The following is an 18,377-nucleotide window of genomic DNA, read 5'->3' as shown; positions in this document are numbered from 1 at the left end:
AAATGTCATGTGATATTTGCAACAATCGGGTTAAAATGAGCGTTTGTGTGTTTTGATCTGAGTCACAGAATCTCATATAATCCTCAATCGACTCCGTTTATCCAAGTTTGTTGACAGATTCCCACAAAACCCCGTGTTCCCAAACCGAAAATATTATTTTTATCTCTCAATGACGACAGTAAACTTTCATTAAATTTTTCAGCCTCGATTCTTTCCAAGGATGAAATTGCATAAGGGCTGATTAATATATTGGAGCGTATAAAGCTTACACGGCTTCAAAGTTGTTTGTGTAGGCATACGTTGATTGTCAGCAGACGTATATCGAAGTGCGAAAAGATACTTTTTCTTAATCTCGTCTAAATCCACACTGGCGTCAAATAGTATTTCTTACAAACTGACGTCATTACACCTAACCTTGAAAGCCGTTTTTCAAGCGCAGGGCAAAAGTTGATGATAATGCTCATAAATCATCGCATTATGTTGCTTTAGTTCAGCTTTTGAACCGTGAACGTGCACAACGAACGAGAAACTGCATCACTTCATAAACAACTGGAAGATTTTGGTTCAAATTCATCGCCTTTAAGTTCTAAATTTAAAAGATCTTTCTCATTTAAATCGGCGGTGTATCTGAAAAGGCTTTGAAAGTTTGCCAGAGTACCTAGTGCAACTAGCAGACATAACTTTGCACACTTTTAAGCTGGGGATTCCTGGATTGGAACAAATACGTTGATAAAATGAATAATTAACTTGAAGCAAAACGTACATTAAAACACTAAATTTAAAAATAATAAGTTGTTTCGTGGGAAAAGAGGCATTGTCAAGTAAATTGGGTTGCTGAGAACTCAATAAAGCCATTCAAAAACGTAAAATTTTGATTAAAAACATTACTTGGTTTAACTTCTGCGATCAAGAACTGAAATAACACTGGTCAATGAGAGGTAGAGATGTGAGATAAAGATTATGATTTTTATTTCTTACATTTAGCTGGTATGCCCTTTGCCTACGCAGATGGAAAGAAATGTGCACGAATGTCTCAGTCTAGAACAGGTATAGTACACGAAGAAGGTTATACTGTAGTATAGGCCAGTGCTTCTTAAACTTTTTTAGTTTCGTTCACCCCTAGCAACTATCTCCAGATTTCATTCACCCTTGTCTCATGATTGATATGATAAAACTATCTCGTTTATATATAACAAAATATTTTTATTATATATTTTTATTTGATATTTATAAAAAAAATATTGAAATTTATAAAAAACAGTTAGTTTTGATTAAAAAATGAAAAACTTAGAATTGATTTTGTTTTTGAAAATTCTCACCTGTTCACTGAACAGGTTGAACACCCGGAATATACGCCCTGCTCGCAAGCTATCATCCATATGACAGTTCACCCTTATTCACCCCTGCAAAAATTTTATTCACCCAGGGGTGAACCATTTACCTGTTTAAGAAGCACTGGTATAGGCTACTGTTTAGCCTATTGGTATAATTTACAGTAGATAATAATTAGTAAGTCCGCATAGATTGTTTCATTTATTAGTTATTCCACGGTTATTTATTATTTCGAATCCATTATTTCGTAGGTGTCATTTGTTCAGTGCATATATTTTGAACTTTAACACAAACACGGTATGCTTGCTCTCAATTGTTAAATAACTTTTTAACCTTAACTTTTTGTTTTCGTTTTCTTTAAAGATTGGAATACAGAATTTACTTGGAAGTAATCAGACTTATGTAAACAAACCTTATTCACTTCATGATACTTGTTTACTTATTATTGCATTGTTTTATGAAGAAATATATTTCGTAAGTACATTAGCAACTTTACAAAGTTACCTTAACTTAGTAGCAAAATGGTTGGAACGCCTGGTCAATTTAATCAAAAAATAAAGAGCCCAAAATGTAAATATTAACCTAATGTTTAGAAAACGTTTCGAAAACTATAGCCTACTGTCTTCATCTTCAGTACTATAAATGTATACGTTTACAACATTTATAGGCTACCGTACCACTAAAGAAGACAGTATAGTTTTTGAAACGTTTGCTGAACATGAGTTGAGTATCTACAGTACGTTTGGGGTTCATTGTTTTTTCATTGAGTTTAACTTGTTCAGTACAATTCCAACTATTCAGTTCAGTAGGCCTACCAGATCTAGAAAAACATTTTTTTGGATGTTGGCACATCAGAGTTCAGTCGAAGCAAAATGTGTGAGATAGAGTAGGTCTACGCATAAAATCGTTTTAGGCATAAAAGATACGAAGTAAATTAACAAGGGATTTTGGGGGCATTTCCGCAAAAAAATTGTATAAATTGCGCCTTTTGTTGGTCACTTTTTGAGTATTGTTCTGACCCAAAAATGCTTCTTGTAAGACGCACACTCTAATTTAATTGAAATTAATTTAAAAGCTTCCGTCTACAGGAGATTCGGGGACAGTTAAAACGCTCCTCCTGCCTGAATGAGCCTTCGTGGAGGGTGTCGGTGTGTGGGATAGATCAGCTGAGTCCGGATTGCCATCGTGCTTTCATTTATCGGCGTTTGTCATATTTAAATGTTTTGGCATAAAACTCTTAAAATTCATCCAACGTCATATCACAGTAAAGGAAAAGGGGATTTTATTGACATTATTCAAGGCTCACTTTGATTTGATCAATACGGTATAGGCTATTTCGTTTTCATCTCATAAACGTATAGCCTCAGATCAACAAAGTCAGAAATTTATCCATACGTTAAACCGTAAAGAGAGCAAGTAGGCTAGCTAAGCTAATATTCAAACATAAAATGCATTTCAATGCAGTTTCCACAAAAAGAAAAGCTTTTATTTAGGCAACCTCACAAAACCAACATTCCTTGACGGATGGTGATAGAGGTTAGGCTTCATTTTGATGAAAAGTCTCAACTGCAAATTCAAAAAGTATTGTCATTCTTAAATAGTTTTGGAGAAAAACAGTTAAAGTAACATTCGTCACTTGCTCTGTCACTTCTGAATATGCTTTGTTAGTCTTTGAATATTGACTTGCTCAACACCCGCCCTTTTTGTTTTATATAGTTTCACGCTTGAATGGATGTAAAAACAAACTTGCCTGTATAATGTTTGTGCATCAATCTAAATTTGTGAAGTCTATATGTTTATCTTTTGTGATAGGTTATTGGGCAACAGAGCAATGTATGGAACACAATGCTTCGAAGAAGCTATGGCAAAAGACTACATTTTATCCGTCAATTTTTTATGTCGAATAGTTTTAAAGATTTACAATCTGAGTGGCAGCATCTCATCATCATCATTTTCAGCCTGTGAGAGCCCACTGCAGAGCGTAAGCCTTCCCCTTTTCATGCCAATTTACATGATCATGTGCTAGTTGGTACCAATTGGTTGTATTGCATTGTTTGTCAATGTCGTCCCTCCATCTTACTTTTGGTTTTCCTTTCTTTCTTTTGGTTTCTCGTGGTGTCCATGTTGTTAATTTTTTAGTCCATCTATTGTCCTGATATCTTGCTATATGACCTGCCCAGGACCATTTTAGTTTCTTGATTGTGCTCAATATATCTCGTAATTTTGTTTGATTTCTGATCCATTCGGCAGTCTTTTTGTCTCGCCATGTTAAACCCATCATGATTCGTTCATGTGCTCTCTGCATAGTTCTTAGTTTAAGTGTTAATTTCTTTGTAAGATTCCAAGTTTCTGCACCATATGTAGCGGTTGGAAGGATGCATTGATGGTAGACTTGTTTCTTGAGAGAAAGAGGCAGTTTTGACTTAAATATCGAACTTGCTCTTCCGAAGACTTGCCATCCAAGTGATATTCGTCTTTTGATTTCATCTTCTTTATTGGAGTTGGTTGTAATTTTTTGGCCAAGATATATATAGTGATCAACTTTTTCGATAGTCGCTCCGTCCAAAAGAATATTGCTGTCGGTGTCTGCCAGTTTGTTAAACATAACTTTCGTTTTGTTAAAGTTCATATGAAGGCCAATCTTTTTGCTTTCTGTATTGAGTTCACTTAGCATTGTTTGTAGTTGTTTAGGTTGCTCAGATATAAGGATAATGTCATCAGCAAAACGTAAATGGTTTATGTATTTACCATCAATTTTGATTCCTTTTTCTTCCCAGTTAAGTTGCTTAAAAATTTCTTCTAAGGTTGCTGTAAAAAGTTTTGGAGATATTGTGTCATCTTGACGTACCCCTTTTTGAATCTGAAATGGTTCAGAGTCTTTGTGCAGCCGAATTATAGATGTATTTTTCGCGTAAATGTTTTTGAGAAGTTGAGTGTATGATTGGTCAATTCCCTGTTTTTCCAGTGCTGAAATGACAGCTGATGTTTCAACAGAGTCAAACACTTTTTTATAATCTATTAGTCCAAGGCAAAGTGGGATGTTATATTCGTTTGTTTTTTCAATTAATTGGTTGATAGTATGCAGGTGGTCCATGGTTGAGAACCCTTTCATAAAACCTGCTTGTTCTCTCGGTTGGTGGTAGTCCAAATCTTTAGCAATTCTGTTGGTAATTACTCGGATAAAAAGTTTGTAAATTGTTGGAAGAAGACTAATCGGACGATAGTTTCCCAAGTCTTTTTGGTCTCCCTTCTTATGAAGAAGTATGATGATAGCATTCTTCCAGTTGGAAGGAGTTTGTCTTGTTTTAATGCATTCCGTAAACAGATGGGCAAGAGGTGATGAAATTGTTTCTTCTGCATCTTTAATTAGGTCAGGCGTAATATTATCTTCACCAGGCGCTTTATTTCGTTTCATCTGACCAATTGCATGTTTTATTTCAGAGATATTTACTTCTGGTGTGGTTGCTAAAATTTGAGATTTGTCACCGGAGTTGTCGACCGGCCCTTGACCCTGATTGCTAGCATAGAGATTTTGATAGAATTTTCTTGTTCTTTCTATTATCCGGTTTCTGCATTTTTTAATAGAGCCATCTTGTTCTTTTATTCCAGTCATATGAATTTTTTCCAAGCTGAGCTTCCTTTTGGCAGCTTTAAAACCTCGACCTTTCCGGATTGTTTCTTCAACAACATCAGAGTTGTATTTTCTTATGTCTCTTCTTTGTTTTTTACTGATGAGTTTGTCAAGTTCTGCTTTTTCGATTTTGTTCCTTGCTGATATTGGTTGCTTGAGATCTCTGCGCTTCTTCATAAGGTTTAAAGTTTCTGTTGACAGTTTTGAATCATTGTTAGGCTTTACTTCTCTATACTTTTCAGCTGTTTTTGTAAGATTGATAACGATACTGTTATTTAAATCTTCAACTGTATTTCCTGTGTAATTGATTGGTTGGTCTTCCAAGGCTTGAAACTGATTTTTCAAATCCAACTGGAATGACAATTTGTGAAAAGGATCTATTCGTAGTGGTTTGTTTTTTGACCGAAATAACTTTCTTCTTTCTTTCTGAATGTCTAGTTTGACCATGCTCCTCAGTATTCTATGATCGCTTCCAGTATTTACTTTGTTAAGAGTTTGAACGTTTTGGAAGATTTCAGGTTTGTTGGTAATTATGTAGTCTATTTCATTATGTGTTTCATGATTTGGGCTTCTCCATGTCCACTTTTGGTGCGGTTTCTTTTGGAACATGGTGTTTGTGATGCTGAAGTTGTTGCTCAAACAGAAATTGATTAAGTTTTCTCCACGTTCATTTGGCAGCATCTAGCCTTCACAAATTGACAGAAATGTGATGTTAAACTATACAACTTATTAATTTAAAACAATTAAAAAGTAAGAAGGCTTACTTAACGAAATCTGCTTTTGATCACTAAATAAATGCATACAGTTGGTCACAGCGGTAAACCATAATCTCTTCTTGGGAAAATTTTAACATAAAGTTCCCTAATCCGTTCGTCTGTATATAATGACCGAAGAAACACACACTTGAACTTCTTTTCAAACAGTGTATTCCTGTAAAATTAGCCCGAGGCTACCGAAAACGAGGGGATGCAACGCCTACACCACTTAAACTGTCACTACACAACAGATTACTTGGATAAAAGACGGAACCTTTGTCCAGCTAGCAAGCACTAAGCCAACAGTTAAATGTGCGGCCAACTTTCAAACAATCATTTTACGAATGACCAGAATAGATATCAATATCTCAAATTCACGTAGAAAGTAACTGTGACGCAATAAATGAAAGACAATTATGAAGTCATTCCAACAGGTGTTTAAAGCTGATGTAATATTTCCTGTTTAAACAGGTCCAAACAAGTCCAAACAAGTTTGACACAAGTCTATGAACGATGGTGCAATTTTGGCACATTTTCTAGCAACTTCCATGACGTAATATTCAGTAGACTTGAACGGTTTTATATGACGTTTGATTTGTACAGAGATTGGCCGTAACATAGCGGCCCCTAGTTATGACAGTCTAACATGGCATAACTAAAAAAGAATTGAAGGACAATCGTGAGCCAATGAATAAAACACACGATACACAAATTTTTTGAATCACTCACGTTTAAGTTAATACGCAAATACAAAGGGCATGCAAAGAATGAACAGCAATAAGAATAAACACGACGATACATGAAATTGGTACCATAGGTACACGCTAAATGACGCTATATACAATAGTTGCGATAATAACCGACTGTTCCGGGCTCAGACAAGGGTCGGCCACCGCAGACAAAACCAGGCTCAAACCCTAACACTTAGGTGTTCTTTACGGGGGCGAGGCACGAAATATCCCTCAACACGTAGTCTACTTTTACTTTCCCCGTACTCTCATCATAGTTGCAGACGGCAACTTTGGCTCTACGAACCACAGGCTTCCCTTTCCTAATTTGTGGAACTACCTCATGCACCCTCCCAAGTTGATACTTCCCACGTTTACCAATGTCTTGGAGAGAACCTACCACTACAAGTTGACCAGGCTCCAAATTCTCGGCCATTTTTAGCCATTTTTTCCGGCCCTGAAGACCTGGCAAGTAAAAATCGATCCATTTATTCCAAAACTGCTGAGAAAGTGACAAATTGAACCGATAATCCCTTCTTAATTGGTCACGATCATGTGGTTGCCCAACAGCACAGTATGGGTCTAAGTATGGGGTCAAAAGTGAGGCAGGGGTGATGACAGTAAAATCCCTAGGGTCGTCACTCAAAGGTACCAAAGGGCGTTCGTTCACGATCCGAACGGCACTACTGGTGTACGTAAGCAGTTCAATAAAATTGGGCTTACGTATTGAAGAGTCCAAAACGTGAAAAAAGTACTTGGTCATATCGGCCACGAAACCAAATCTACTCAGCCGAAATCCAGCCAAGAGATCTGCCAGAGGATTTAACAAATCAGGACGCGAAAACATTACATCATTAACACAAGTTCCTCGAAATTCAGACTTGCCATCGTAAACAATGCGCTTTTTTAATTGTGACGTCACAAAGTATGGTAAATACCATTCAAATCCCTTGACATTTCCTGCTTCACCAGCACGCTCAATATAGCCATTAGATTTAAGATCTTTCATGGTGTCAGTAAGGAAATCACGAAGTTCAGGTTGTTTTAAAGCCTTCTTTCTTAAAGCAGCAGCTCTATCTGACGCCAACACAAAATTGTTAGGTAGATCAATATCTTCCTTCAACGGAACAGGTGTCTCAAATCGACCATCTTTCAACTCAATATTCGGTTCGACAAGTTCTCTAGCCAAAATATCATTGCGAGACAATTCACAGGTTTCATTTTGCAAAGTCAAATCCTGAATGACTTTATTCAGGTCTGCTATTTCCATATCGCGAGACTCAATTTTACGCTGAAAGCCAGAGATGACATCCGACTCTGAAGACGTCTGCACTCTGCACACTTTAGCAACGCTTTCAACTAAGGGTGACTTACCACCACAAGCCAACCAACCGAGAGGAGTGAGCAAAGCATGCGGTTCACTACGATTGTCACCAACACGCTCTTCTTTTGCACACATCAAATAAGCGTTGTCGTTGCCAATCAGTACATCTACAGTACTACAATCATTCAAATGAAACATATTCACGTCATGAAAATGACGGAAACCACTTAAATCTTGTTTATGGGGTAAAGTTTTAACATCGTCAGCCCAAGCTGGGTTAACCACCGAGGTTATATCACAAAACAGTTCATCAGTCTCTAACGACTGGATGTTGAGTTTAACAAGGTCAGCACAAGTAGGTTTCTGACCAGCCAGAGTATCCATTTTAAACGACGCTTTATCATACGGTTTAAGACCAAGTTCGCACACCAAATCACTCGAAACAAACGTCAACTGCGAACCAGGATCATGCTGACAATACACCAACTTCGATTTGCCAGTCATTGGATTCAAAACACGAGCAGCAGTAACGCGGTTAAAGGCTGCTTTAACATTTCCAATCTTAACATTACGCACAGGAACTCTGGCACCAGCCTCATCTTTACCGACCAAATCCAGAGAATCACGTGACGTCACATAAAAATCATGCAGAAGAAAATAGTGTTTCCTATCGTTGGTAGGTCCACACTTACGACAGTTATTTGCATGATTACAGTCTCTAACCATATGCTGGCGCAAACAATTCAAGCATTTGCCAGCTTTCACAATGACATCTCTCCGATCTTTAGGTGTCAAGCGCAAAAATTCTTTACAATTAGACAAAAAATGATATTCAACTTGACCACGTGACGAACAACAAAAACATGCCGGTATGTCACTACGTCTGGCCACACCGCCGCGCGGTGCGCCAACAGCAGTCGAGTACTGCGAACTCCCTGAAATCACATTATCATGGGGTTTTACCGACGTCTGCCTAATCGGACATGAAGGCAATTTTCCTTTGCCAAACTTTTTAAAATGCTGCGACTCACCAGAATCGCCCATTAGCATAATGCTAAAATCAGTCGACTTGCGCGTTTCCTCTCGTACTACAAATTCAAACAAACTCTGAAAGGTAGGTTCCTCAGTGCTACCATACTGATCACCTAAAAAGTCAAGATAACGCTGCTTAGCGTCAAACGGGAGTCGCTTAGCCAAATCCAAAACAAAACGTCCTTCTAATTTATCACGCTGACCATAAGCTTTCGCGTAAAGCAAACACTGCGACAATTCATCTTTAAACTCTTTCAAATCACTGGAAGAGATAGAAGTCAATTTGCTACCATAGCGATACTTTCTAATTTCTGGTTCTGCGAAAAGACCTCCACGAACTCCAAAACGTTGGGACAAGCGAGCTAATGACATTTCTATCCTGTCTTCCTCTGACAAGCCAGGAGTGTCAGAAACCAAATTAGCAATCGTTTGTGCAGCTGTTCTAACACAAGCTGCTTGCAACAAAGTCAAACGAGTTCCCTTAAAGGGCGAAGCTGCCATCAAGGCCATAACACGATTTTTAAAGAAGACAAATGGCATATTATTACCATCGTAACCAATCAAGGCCGCCTTATCGAAGAACGTCCTACTATTTTGGTATTCAAAAAAGCAATCCTGCTGTTGAGAACTCGATTTAGCGGGAGAAGACAAGCTATATCCCTTAAGGGGCTGAGTGGGCTCAGTCACATGCACAGCCTGATCACGATCCTCAAACACGTTAAAATCAGGAGACACGATACGCCTCTCACAACCACCTAAATTACGTGTAGCTGGGCGATCAGCAACTAGCGGCGCAGAAAACTGTGAAGGGGGCAAAGCATTACTGCTAATGGCGGCCCCGTGACCTGTACGCTCTGGGGGAGGAGTTCGGTTGTAATTTGCATACCTTGGCTCTACAGCCTTCGGAAGACCCTTAGCCGTGGCCCCGAGACCTCCTGAAACAGCTGGAAAACATGTGGATTGTACAGGTCCACTTACGGATTGAACAGGCGTGTGGAAAAGGTTAGGTAAATTAAACTGTGATTGATGTTCACTTCTGGAATGCCTAGAAGAGCCCTTCCTAGAGCTACGCCGGGAGCCCAACTCAGAACGATATTCAGCTAAAACTACCTCTTTACGTTGTTCGGCCCTCAACTGAGCGTCTTTGAGTGCGAACTTAGCAGCTCTCGCTTCGGCCTCAGCTCTCGCGATGGCCTCAGCTCGTATGGCCTCAGCTCGTATGGCCTCAGCTCTCGCGGCGGCCTCAGCAGCTCTTGCTTCGGCCTCAGCTCTCGCGGCGGCCTCAGCAGCTCTCGCTTCGGCCTCAGCTTGGATCTGGAGCTCCTCTCGTCTTAACTGTAGGTTAATTTGTGCAACTATCCGTGACGAGCTCTCAGACATCCTAGTGCTTACATTTGAGGCGCTATCCTCAGGATGTATGTCAGCATCCAACCTATCTGACAACTCACTTTCTTTTTGTTCGAAGTTATTTTTTAACGAGTTAAATTCGGGATCTACCCTATCACGAAGTTCTGCCAAGATTGCAGAGTTAACAATTTTACTCAAAAGAGCATGGAAATGCCGTAATTCCTCTTCTAAAGTAGATAAGTTAGATCTAAAAATTAACAGTTCCTGCTTATCACTCAAAGAACCTAGGGCCACAGAAAGTTTCCCAATTTGAGTCAAGATATCCCGTCTAAGATGCCGGGCCTCTCGAACTGACTTAGCCTCATCGTTAATGGGTCCCTCCCCAGAATGGCCTGCCCGACCGCAAAGAACATCATCAGGCTTAAACTCAGTCGAGTCGACGGCGGTCGAGTCCCTGTCACCACCGAGTGTAGACATATTAAATGTTAGGGCTAAATTTAACAATTAAAAAATTAAGTTACACAAACACACAAATTACAGTAGTTATAAAAAACTTAACTGCAAAGACCGTAAAAATACAAAAAAGAATTTAAATGCACGATACCGTAGCTGTACGAGTATGTGAAGTCCAAACGTCCACAAAACTTGCTTGGATTCTTCCACTTGAATCTTCAAGCACAGATGGATTGCCTTTAATCTTCTTTCTTGCCAATAAATGTCAAAGTTATTTTTCTTCTGTACCAAACTGAGAAGAAATGTCTTTACTTTTCTTTACTTCTTTAGACTACCAACCAATAAGATCTTCTTTTATTATTTCTTTGCTTCTAAGTGCTTCTTGGCCTACCAACTAACTAACTTCGTCTTTTATTTTTTTTTTCTAAGTGCTTCTGTGCCAAACACTAGACAGAGAATCGTCTTTTATTTTTTATGGTCACAGCGGTAAACCATAATCTCTTCTTGGGAAAATTTTAACATAAAGTTCCCTAATCCGTTCGTCTGTATATAATGACCGAAGAAACACACACTTGAACTTCTTTTCAAACAGTGTATTCCTGTAAAATTAGCCCGAGGCTACCGAAAACGAGGGGATGCAACGCCTACACCACTTAAACTGTCACTACACAACAGATTACTTGGATAAAAGACGGAACCTTTGTCCAGCTAGCAAGCACTAAGCCAACAGTTAAATGTGCGGCCAACTTTCAAACAATCATTTTACGAATGACCAGAATAGATATCAATATCTCAAATTCACGTAGAAAGTAACTGTGACGCAATAAATGAAAGACAATTATGAAGTCATTCCAACAGGTGTTTAAAGCTGATGTAATATTTCCTGTTTAAACAGGTCCAAACAAGTCCAAACAAGTTTGACACAAGTCTATGAACGATGGTGCAATTTTGGCACATTTTCTAGCAACTTCCATGACGTAATATTCAGTAGACTTGAACGGTTTTATATGACGTTTGATTTGTACAGAGATTGGCCGTAACAACAGTCAATGTAGGCTATTTTACGCCCAACTCTTTCAATAATTTATTCCACATTTTGAGAGCTTGCAGTTAGACAAACCAAAAGTCAATTTCAGTTTTGATAAAGTTTAGTAACCGAAAAAGTATTTAGTGTTTCTTATAAGTATAGTTTCACGATTCAGAGAAGCTCTTTTGAAGCTGACTGTTTTGCATACTTTGTGGTCCGAATACAGGATGGAATAGAAGATGTTTTTCAATCTTCCATCCAGGATATTTGTAGCCTACCATCCCACTTCCATTCCATCGTAGAAATCTTTCATTCCATGGTTTAAATCTTTTTAAAAATTTCATTTCAAAATTTTCTTCTATCGATAGTCTATACATCAGTGATTCCCAAACTGTGTGCCGCGGCACATTAGTGTGCCGCCAGAGATTCTCAAGTGTGCCGCGAATCTTTTTGGAATTTTCGAAAAGAACTGTCTAAATATTTAAAATAGTCTACTTCAAGCTGCAGGAAAAAGGACTGATTGCAATTTGCAAGTTACAAAGTGGCACACTTGTTGGAAAACCGTAAAAAATCACAAACAGATGCAGAATCAGTAATTAGAGCAGCATTAACCATTGTTGTTGAAGAAATGCTTGGTAGTGCTGCCCCGGAAAAAGTTGGAGTTCCGTTGTCAAATAACACCATTTCACGAAGCATACAGTAGAAGAGCTATCCTCAGATTTAAACTAAAAGAATCAAGCTCGCGACTACTTTGTTGCTACAGACAGGGAGCTATCTGTACTATGGTCTTAACAAGTTAACGAATCTACTGACAGAACTGGAAAATCTCATCTGCTGGCTTTTATTCGCTTCATTAACTATGAAACATTGGTAAATGAATGTTTGTTTTGCAAAGAAATGAAGGGCACAGCCAAAGGAGAAGACATATTCAAATTGGTAGATGAAAATATTTTGCTTTCTGAGTTGAAATGGAGTAACTGCGTGACTGTTTGTACTGATGGTTGTCCTTCAATGCAGGGGAAAAATAAAGGTCTCGATAAAAGTCTTTGATTCGTTTCCTGCTCTTAATAAATCAACTCATAAACAAGAAATCATCCTGCAAATTATGAGCACATTGTCCAGACTTCAGCTTGCACTGCAACATTACTTCCCACCATATGGAAGCAATGAATCAAGCAATCCTTCTGCAGAAGAAGAACAGCTCATTGATTTACGAAAGAACCCGTTTTTTCAAACGCTGTTTCCACAAAAAAACTTGGATGAGTTTTGGCTGTCTGCTTTCAAATCCTATTCCATGATCGGTGCAAAAGCAATCAAAATTATATTGCCATTTGCATCTTCATGGCTATTTGAACATGGCTTTTCTGTTTTGACTGAAATTAAAAGCTGTAAACGAGAGAGACTGCTTTGAATTGACGATGAAATGCGAGTAATATTTGTCAACAATGCAACCTCGTTTCAGTCATATAAACAAGCACATCCATCCTATTAACACATGAAAATAAAAAAATTTAAAGCAACTTTTCTTTTGTAGCCTAAGTGTGTCACGAGCATTTTATAATTTTTTCTAGTGTGCCACAAGCTGAAAAAGTTTGGGAACCACTGGTCTACATATTTTGTGATTTTTCTTGAACTCTTTAAGACAAGTGTTCACACGAGCTAAAGCAATGATTGTAGTGTATTTGACGGAACGAACTACAGAGAAACTACGGTGATTATCGAGATGCAAAAACAAAGTATTATTGACATCAAAATGGAAAACTTTATCAAAATCCCTTCGCAATTTTTGTATGCCATTAGTAGTGAACCTAAAAAGTAACGGTGGCTCCAAGCTCTGTTGAAACAAAATTTGAAAGAATGGACAATGAGACTGAGATATAAAAAATCTAAAAAAAGGGAGGGAGTTTTGGTTCTTGTCCCCATAATATTTGCCAGATTTTACATTAGGCTATGCAAGTTCTTTTGCGTAGCATATTTGTGGCTACAAAGATATTTTTTATGGACGCGCATACACTGTAGACCAGTGTTTCTCAACCTTTTGTGGTTCACGACCCTTTTTAGGTGTTTAATACAGCCTGCGATCCCCCTCCTGCTATGTTTTGTATAGATATACAAATTAGCGCAAAAATACATTTCAATAACATTTAATTTAAAAGAACTGCTGAATATCACAACTTTTAATGCTACGGTTGACTCTGCAACTGCTTGGCCAACTTCGAAATTAGTGGTTGAGTGCTTGATAACGCCAATCTCATATCATCTTCAACTTTCCTTCGATTTCTTGCCTTCGTTTTGATATGGACAAGAGCTGAAAAACCACTTTGTGGCAAATGGAAATAATATTCGAAAAGCTAGTTCAGATAGTTGTTTGTATGATTTTCGCATAGCACACCAGAACTGAGAGAGTGACATTTCATGAAAAACGTCACATGCCGAAGAATCATTTTGAAGATCATAAAATTGGTCTTGTAATTCATCTGGAATATCACCAACATCCAAAGCAGTAGAAAACGGATTTCGTACAAATGCGGCATCTCTTTCTTTGAGCTCAGAGAAATATCGTTCTACTTGAACAAACGATGATAAATTGACCTACAACCGAGCTACGCGTTCTCTTTCGTAACAGTGCAACCAATTAGTCACTTGCTACAACATTACTGTAGCCTATACTAAAGTGATTGTTACAAAGATTTTTCTTTTATTCGGAAATTTTTGCGATTTCGAAAATCTTTTATGAATATCTTTGCGACCCCCATGAAATGACCTTCGCGACCCCTTTGGGGGTCGCGACACCCAGGTTGATAAACGCTGCTGTAGACTAGGCCTATGTAACCACGATCAACTAATCGAACCTAGATTTCTACAGAAATTAGGTTTAAAAGGTTAAATTTAAAATTGAATTTAACCCTATCTGTAGCGACATGGGGTTTTATGAGGACGCCCCACTCTAGTACTGAAATATTTCACAGAAGGAAATATGCTAGAAATGTAAAATTTCTTGACTTTTAGTTTTTATTCTTTGTGAATTTTCTAAACTTAAGCTGGTCATTTTTCTACCTTCCTGCCCTTCACAATAAGCATTTCGTCCCAGGTGGCTAGACATTTTCGTGCAATACTAGTTATATATATGTTAATGTTAGTGCAATATAAATGTTAGTGCAATTACTTTGAAATGTAAAAACGCCCAAAAATGCCTTATATAGCAAAAGTATTTTTTTGTTTAGTTTAGCATTACTCTATGTTATAACTCAAAAATTTTAATTTTGAAGCTATTTTCAGAAAATTAAAATAAAAACCAACTTTCTGACGTTTTTTCATCTCAAACACTTTATTTCAATAAATTTGTTGGGTAAAAACTTAATTAGCCGGTGACGTACTTTCCGCGTACGAAAACAGCTCGTACTAACATAGAGTTAAGTTTTATACCTTTTTTAAGCAAAATTGAAATAAGCTATTTTTGACAACGTTTTGACTTTTATAAAGCTTTGGTAGAGAGTTTGCTTTGTTGAACCATAGAGAACCATAGTTCTCTATGTTTTGATTTTTCAAAACCAACAATTAAGTCACAGCTTGTTACATTATTTTAGAACTGATCCAAATTATTCATCATCAACGCACCCCTTTTACCAACAGGTCTCACGTCCATCAGGTGAATGCCCTCCACGTAATGCACTTCTTATTCAGAACCCCTGATTTCCAGCAATGTCCAGTTAAAAGTTGTTTTTTGATCATTTTGTATTTGACCAAAATCATTAAAGCTGGACTGCCGTAAGAATTTCAGTTACAAATTTTGGTATAAAATTGAAATTACGATTTATATACTTTTTTTTTTTCACGACTACAGAACAAAGGATTTCAATAATTTATTTATTGAAGGTTTGCATGTCAGTATGTGTTGTGTAGTCTTTCATTAAATTTTCGAAAATTTGCCCGAAGTGGCCCCACCTTCCTTTTCGCGTGCAAGGTACATTTTACCTCACACCTCATACTCTGAAATAAGCCGTTTTAGTGAACAAAACTACTTTTCAATTTCACCGTTCTAAAAAAAAGTGTCTTTCACAAACTACAAGTAATTTTTTATCGTGCTGACAAATTTACTCAAATACTGTTGCAGTGGTGTATGTGGCGGATGGTTGGTGTGCAGTAATTGGCATAGCCTGCATCACCATTTCAAAACATGATCCAATGAATTGAGACCCATTATGAATGACACGAAAACTCAATCTTCCAACTCACGACTCATGAACTGGTAATCTCATTACGTCAAGATATTTTAAAGAACGGTTACAAAGTCTTAAGTGTGCTCTAGGCATGAGGCCAGCAAATGCTTGAAGGTAAAATGACAGAAAAGACTTGACACAGTTGTGTGCTCCCACGTTTCTTGTTCATCAATTGTTCTGTGTGTTTAATCAACAACAGTATCAATTTAACTATAGTTGGCCACGTTCATGCAAGAATAAATACTAAAATGAACAAAGCTAAAAACGTGCTTTAAGGATTTTTTAGTTGAAGCAGACATTTTCTTTTTTCTTTTTTCTGGTTTGAACCTTTTTTCCCAAGATCCACCAACAACGTTGGTTTCCAACCTGCGACGCTTCACATCACATTCATATCGAAGTGACAGCAGCGAAGAATAAGGAGTGATGTGTTTTTTGATACTAAATAGCATACCGTGAGTACAGAAATGTTTTATTTTTTTGTACCGAAAAGTAAACAGCAGAGCACAGCTCATCATGCCAACGAAAGTATTGATGAGGCAGAGAACAGACAGATACAAACTGAATGCATACCAGGCTAAAAAAAAGCGCAGAACTCACTTGCCGCAAAACATAGACAAATAGCTTAAATACGACTAGCTAGGCCGGATTATTTGAAAATTACATTTCAGCAAACAATCATTTTAGCGCAGCAGTTTCCTATTCGAGGCATTTTCAGTTGTTCAATAGCTGAATTGTTATAAACGCTGTAGCCTACAATTTTTTTACCAAAGCCTTATCTTTGAAGCTTTATCGCCGTTTTCTGATGCCCCATGTAGATCGATTCATTCTTATCTGCTTTTGTACCTCGATGTACCGGCACTTTCGTTTGACAAGGTGATGAATTTAATGACGTGTCTCCGCGTCAGAGCTCTAGATAAGCCCAATATAAAGCATTCCAGTTTCAATGAAATAAAATCTACTGTGGCCGGGGAACATTGTGAAAATGGTTGCAGTCTGCATTTTCTAAATTTACAATGGCTGTTGCATAGGTGTAAATGAGAACACTGTAACTTACTTTATCACAAATAGGAGATTATTTAGTCAAGCCTCTATTTGTCGCAAAGACGAGCCTTTATTCCTCAATGCCAAAATTAATGTCAAGGTAATAATTGCAGAAGACAAAAGTGATGGGGATATACGAATATATGCTTGAAGAGCGCAAGGTTTAATGTATAAAGTTTTGTCCATTGGCAGCAGGCTGAATGTTGTTAAGCTACTGCGACACCAAATTGTCCATGTACGAAAGCAGTGTGTGTATTGTCAGCCATCAAGTCAGTTCTTTTTACCTTGATTCAAAATCTGCGAACGTTGAATCAATGTAAAAAAGGATTGGCTTTGTGGCTGGGTTTAGATACGCCTGTGCTGCTAATACAGCAGCCGACAGTTCGCATAGTTACTTGTTGGTTTTTTAACTTTTAACTTTCAACAGTTTTTTAGACGTTTTATATGGTTTACAATAAGTTTGATATGCTATTCTATTAATCGTTGAATTGAATCAATTCGAAATTGCAAAATGCGAAGATTAACCTCTCTCTCCGATTCATCTTCACCGACGATCCGCGTGGTTGTTCTCGGGGGGAACAATGTGGGGAAGTCGGGTAAGATTGATTTTTGTTGAAAATAAGTTAAGTGTGTGGTGGGATGGGGAGTTACTGCACAAATAAAAAAATAAAAATAAATAAAAAACTTAAAGCCTCATTGCTATTAATCTCTGCGTATGTTCAAGGAAACGTGGGTGATATGCCCGGCCGTTAACTTTCACCCATAAACTTTACTCGTATTTTTTTTGCAATCAGAGAATTGCTTCTCTGCTTCTGGTGATTATTGCGATTGTCGATCATTACTTTCTTCCATAATTACGCTTTGCTATTATTTTTGTGGTCTAAGGATTTGTCATTTAAATTTGTGTTGTTCGACGGCTTGTTGTGTTCAAGTGCCTCTCTATTTCTGTTTATTGATTAGTCGATTGAAAGAAAAAGTGCTGGTTGTTGCTTATCAACAAAGATTGTATGAAAAATATTGATTAACTTTTGTGTTGCAGTTTCAAAAAGCATGCCTAAATATATAAGAAACAATAGATTTTGACAAAAGCCGAACTCAGAAAACGTGCTTTTTCCTGGTAAGCAACAGTGGTTAGAGAGCTTCGCAGGCAGAATTTGATCTTGAACAGACCAGTTTTGAAACCGTGCTGAAAAGCTAAAGTCTGTGTGCCTTGCCGGCCCAGTGCAATAAGTTTGTTTACCGTAAACAGTGGTTTTAACTTTCTTGGTGTTAGTATTTGCCCTTGCTAGAGTTCTGTTGACTTTAGCTTTAAAGCTTCACTTGTATCATTCATCTTCTTAGGTTGATGGAAGCAAAAATCGTTAAAAATTTTGATAATTTTTACGTTGGCGTAACTGTACATGACGTTGAAACATTTAAGGTGATATTATCTTGCTTGTAAACCTGCGTGTGGTAATTGTTGCAAAACACACAAAATTAGTGCCGAC

At 37.7% G+C, this 18,377-nt stretch overlaps 1 protein-coding gene across 2 annotated transcripts in view; it reads left to right on the top strand.

Annotated features, from left to right (window-relative positions):
• Positions 1 to 840: 840 nt before the first annotated feature.
• The window catches only part of LOC145772090 (uncharacterized), a 33,076-nt gene continuing 15,539 nt past the window's right edge, over positions 841 to 18,377 (top strand). The window contains exon 1 of one of the 2 annotated variants that reach the window (XM_082583915.1): positions 841 to 1,047. In XM_082583915.1, the coding sequence (XP_082440041.1) occupies positions 990 to 1,047 (58 nt within the window). In that variant the 5' untranslated portion in view covers positions 841 to 989. Of the gene's footprint in view, positions 1,048 to 17,350; positions 17,487 to 18,377 lie in introns of those variants that run through there. The other variant, XM_082583914.1, reaches the window with a different exon arrangement.

Source organism: Aplidium turbinatum, chromosome 6, assembly GCF_918807975.1.
Source record: "Aplidium turbinatum chromosome 6, kaAplTurb1.1, whole genome shotgun sequence".
Taxonomy (NCBI): Eukaryota; Metazoa; Chordata; class Ascidiacea; order Aplousobranchia; family Polyclinidae; genus Aplidium; species Aplidium turbinatum.
This window is presented reverse-complemented; position numbering and strand designations above follow the sequence as displayed.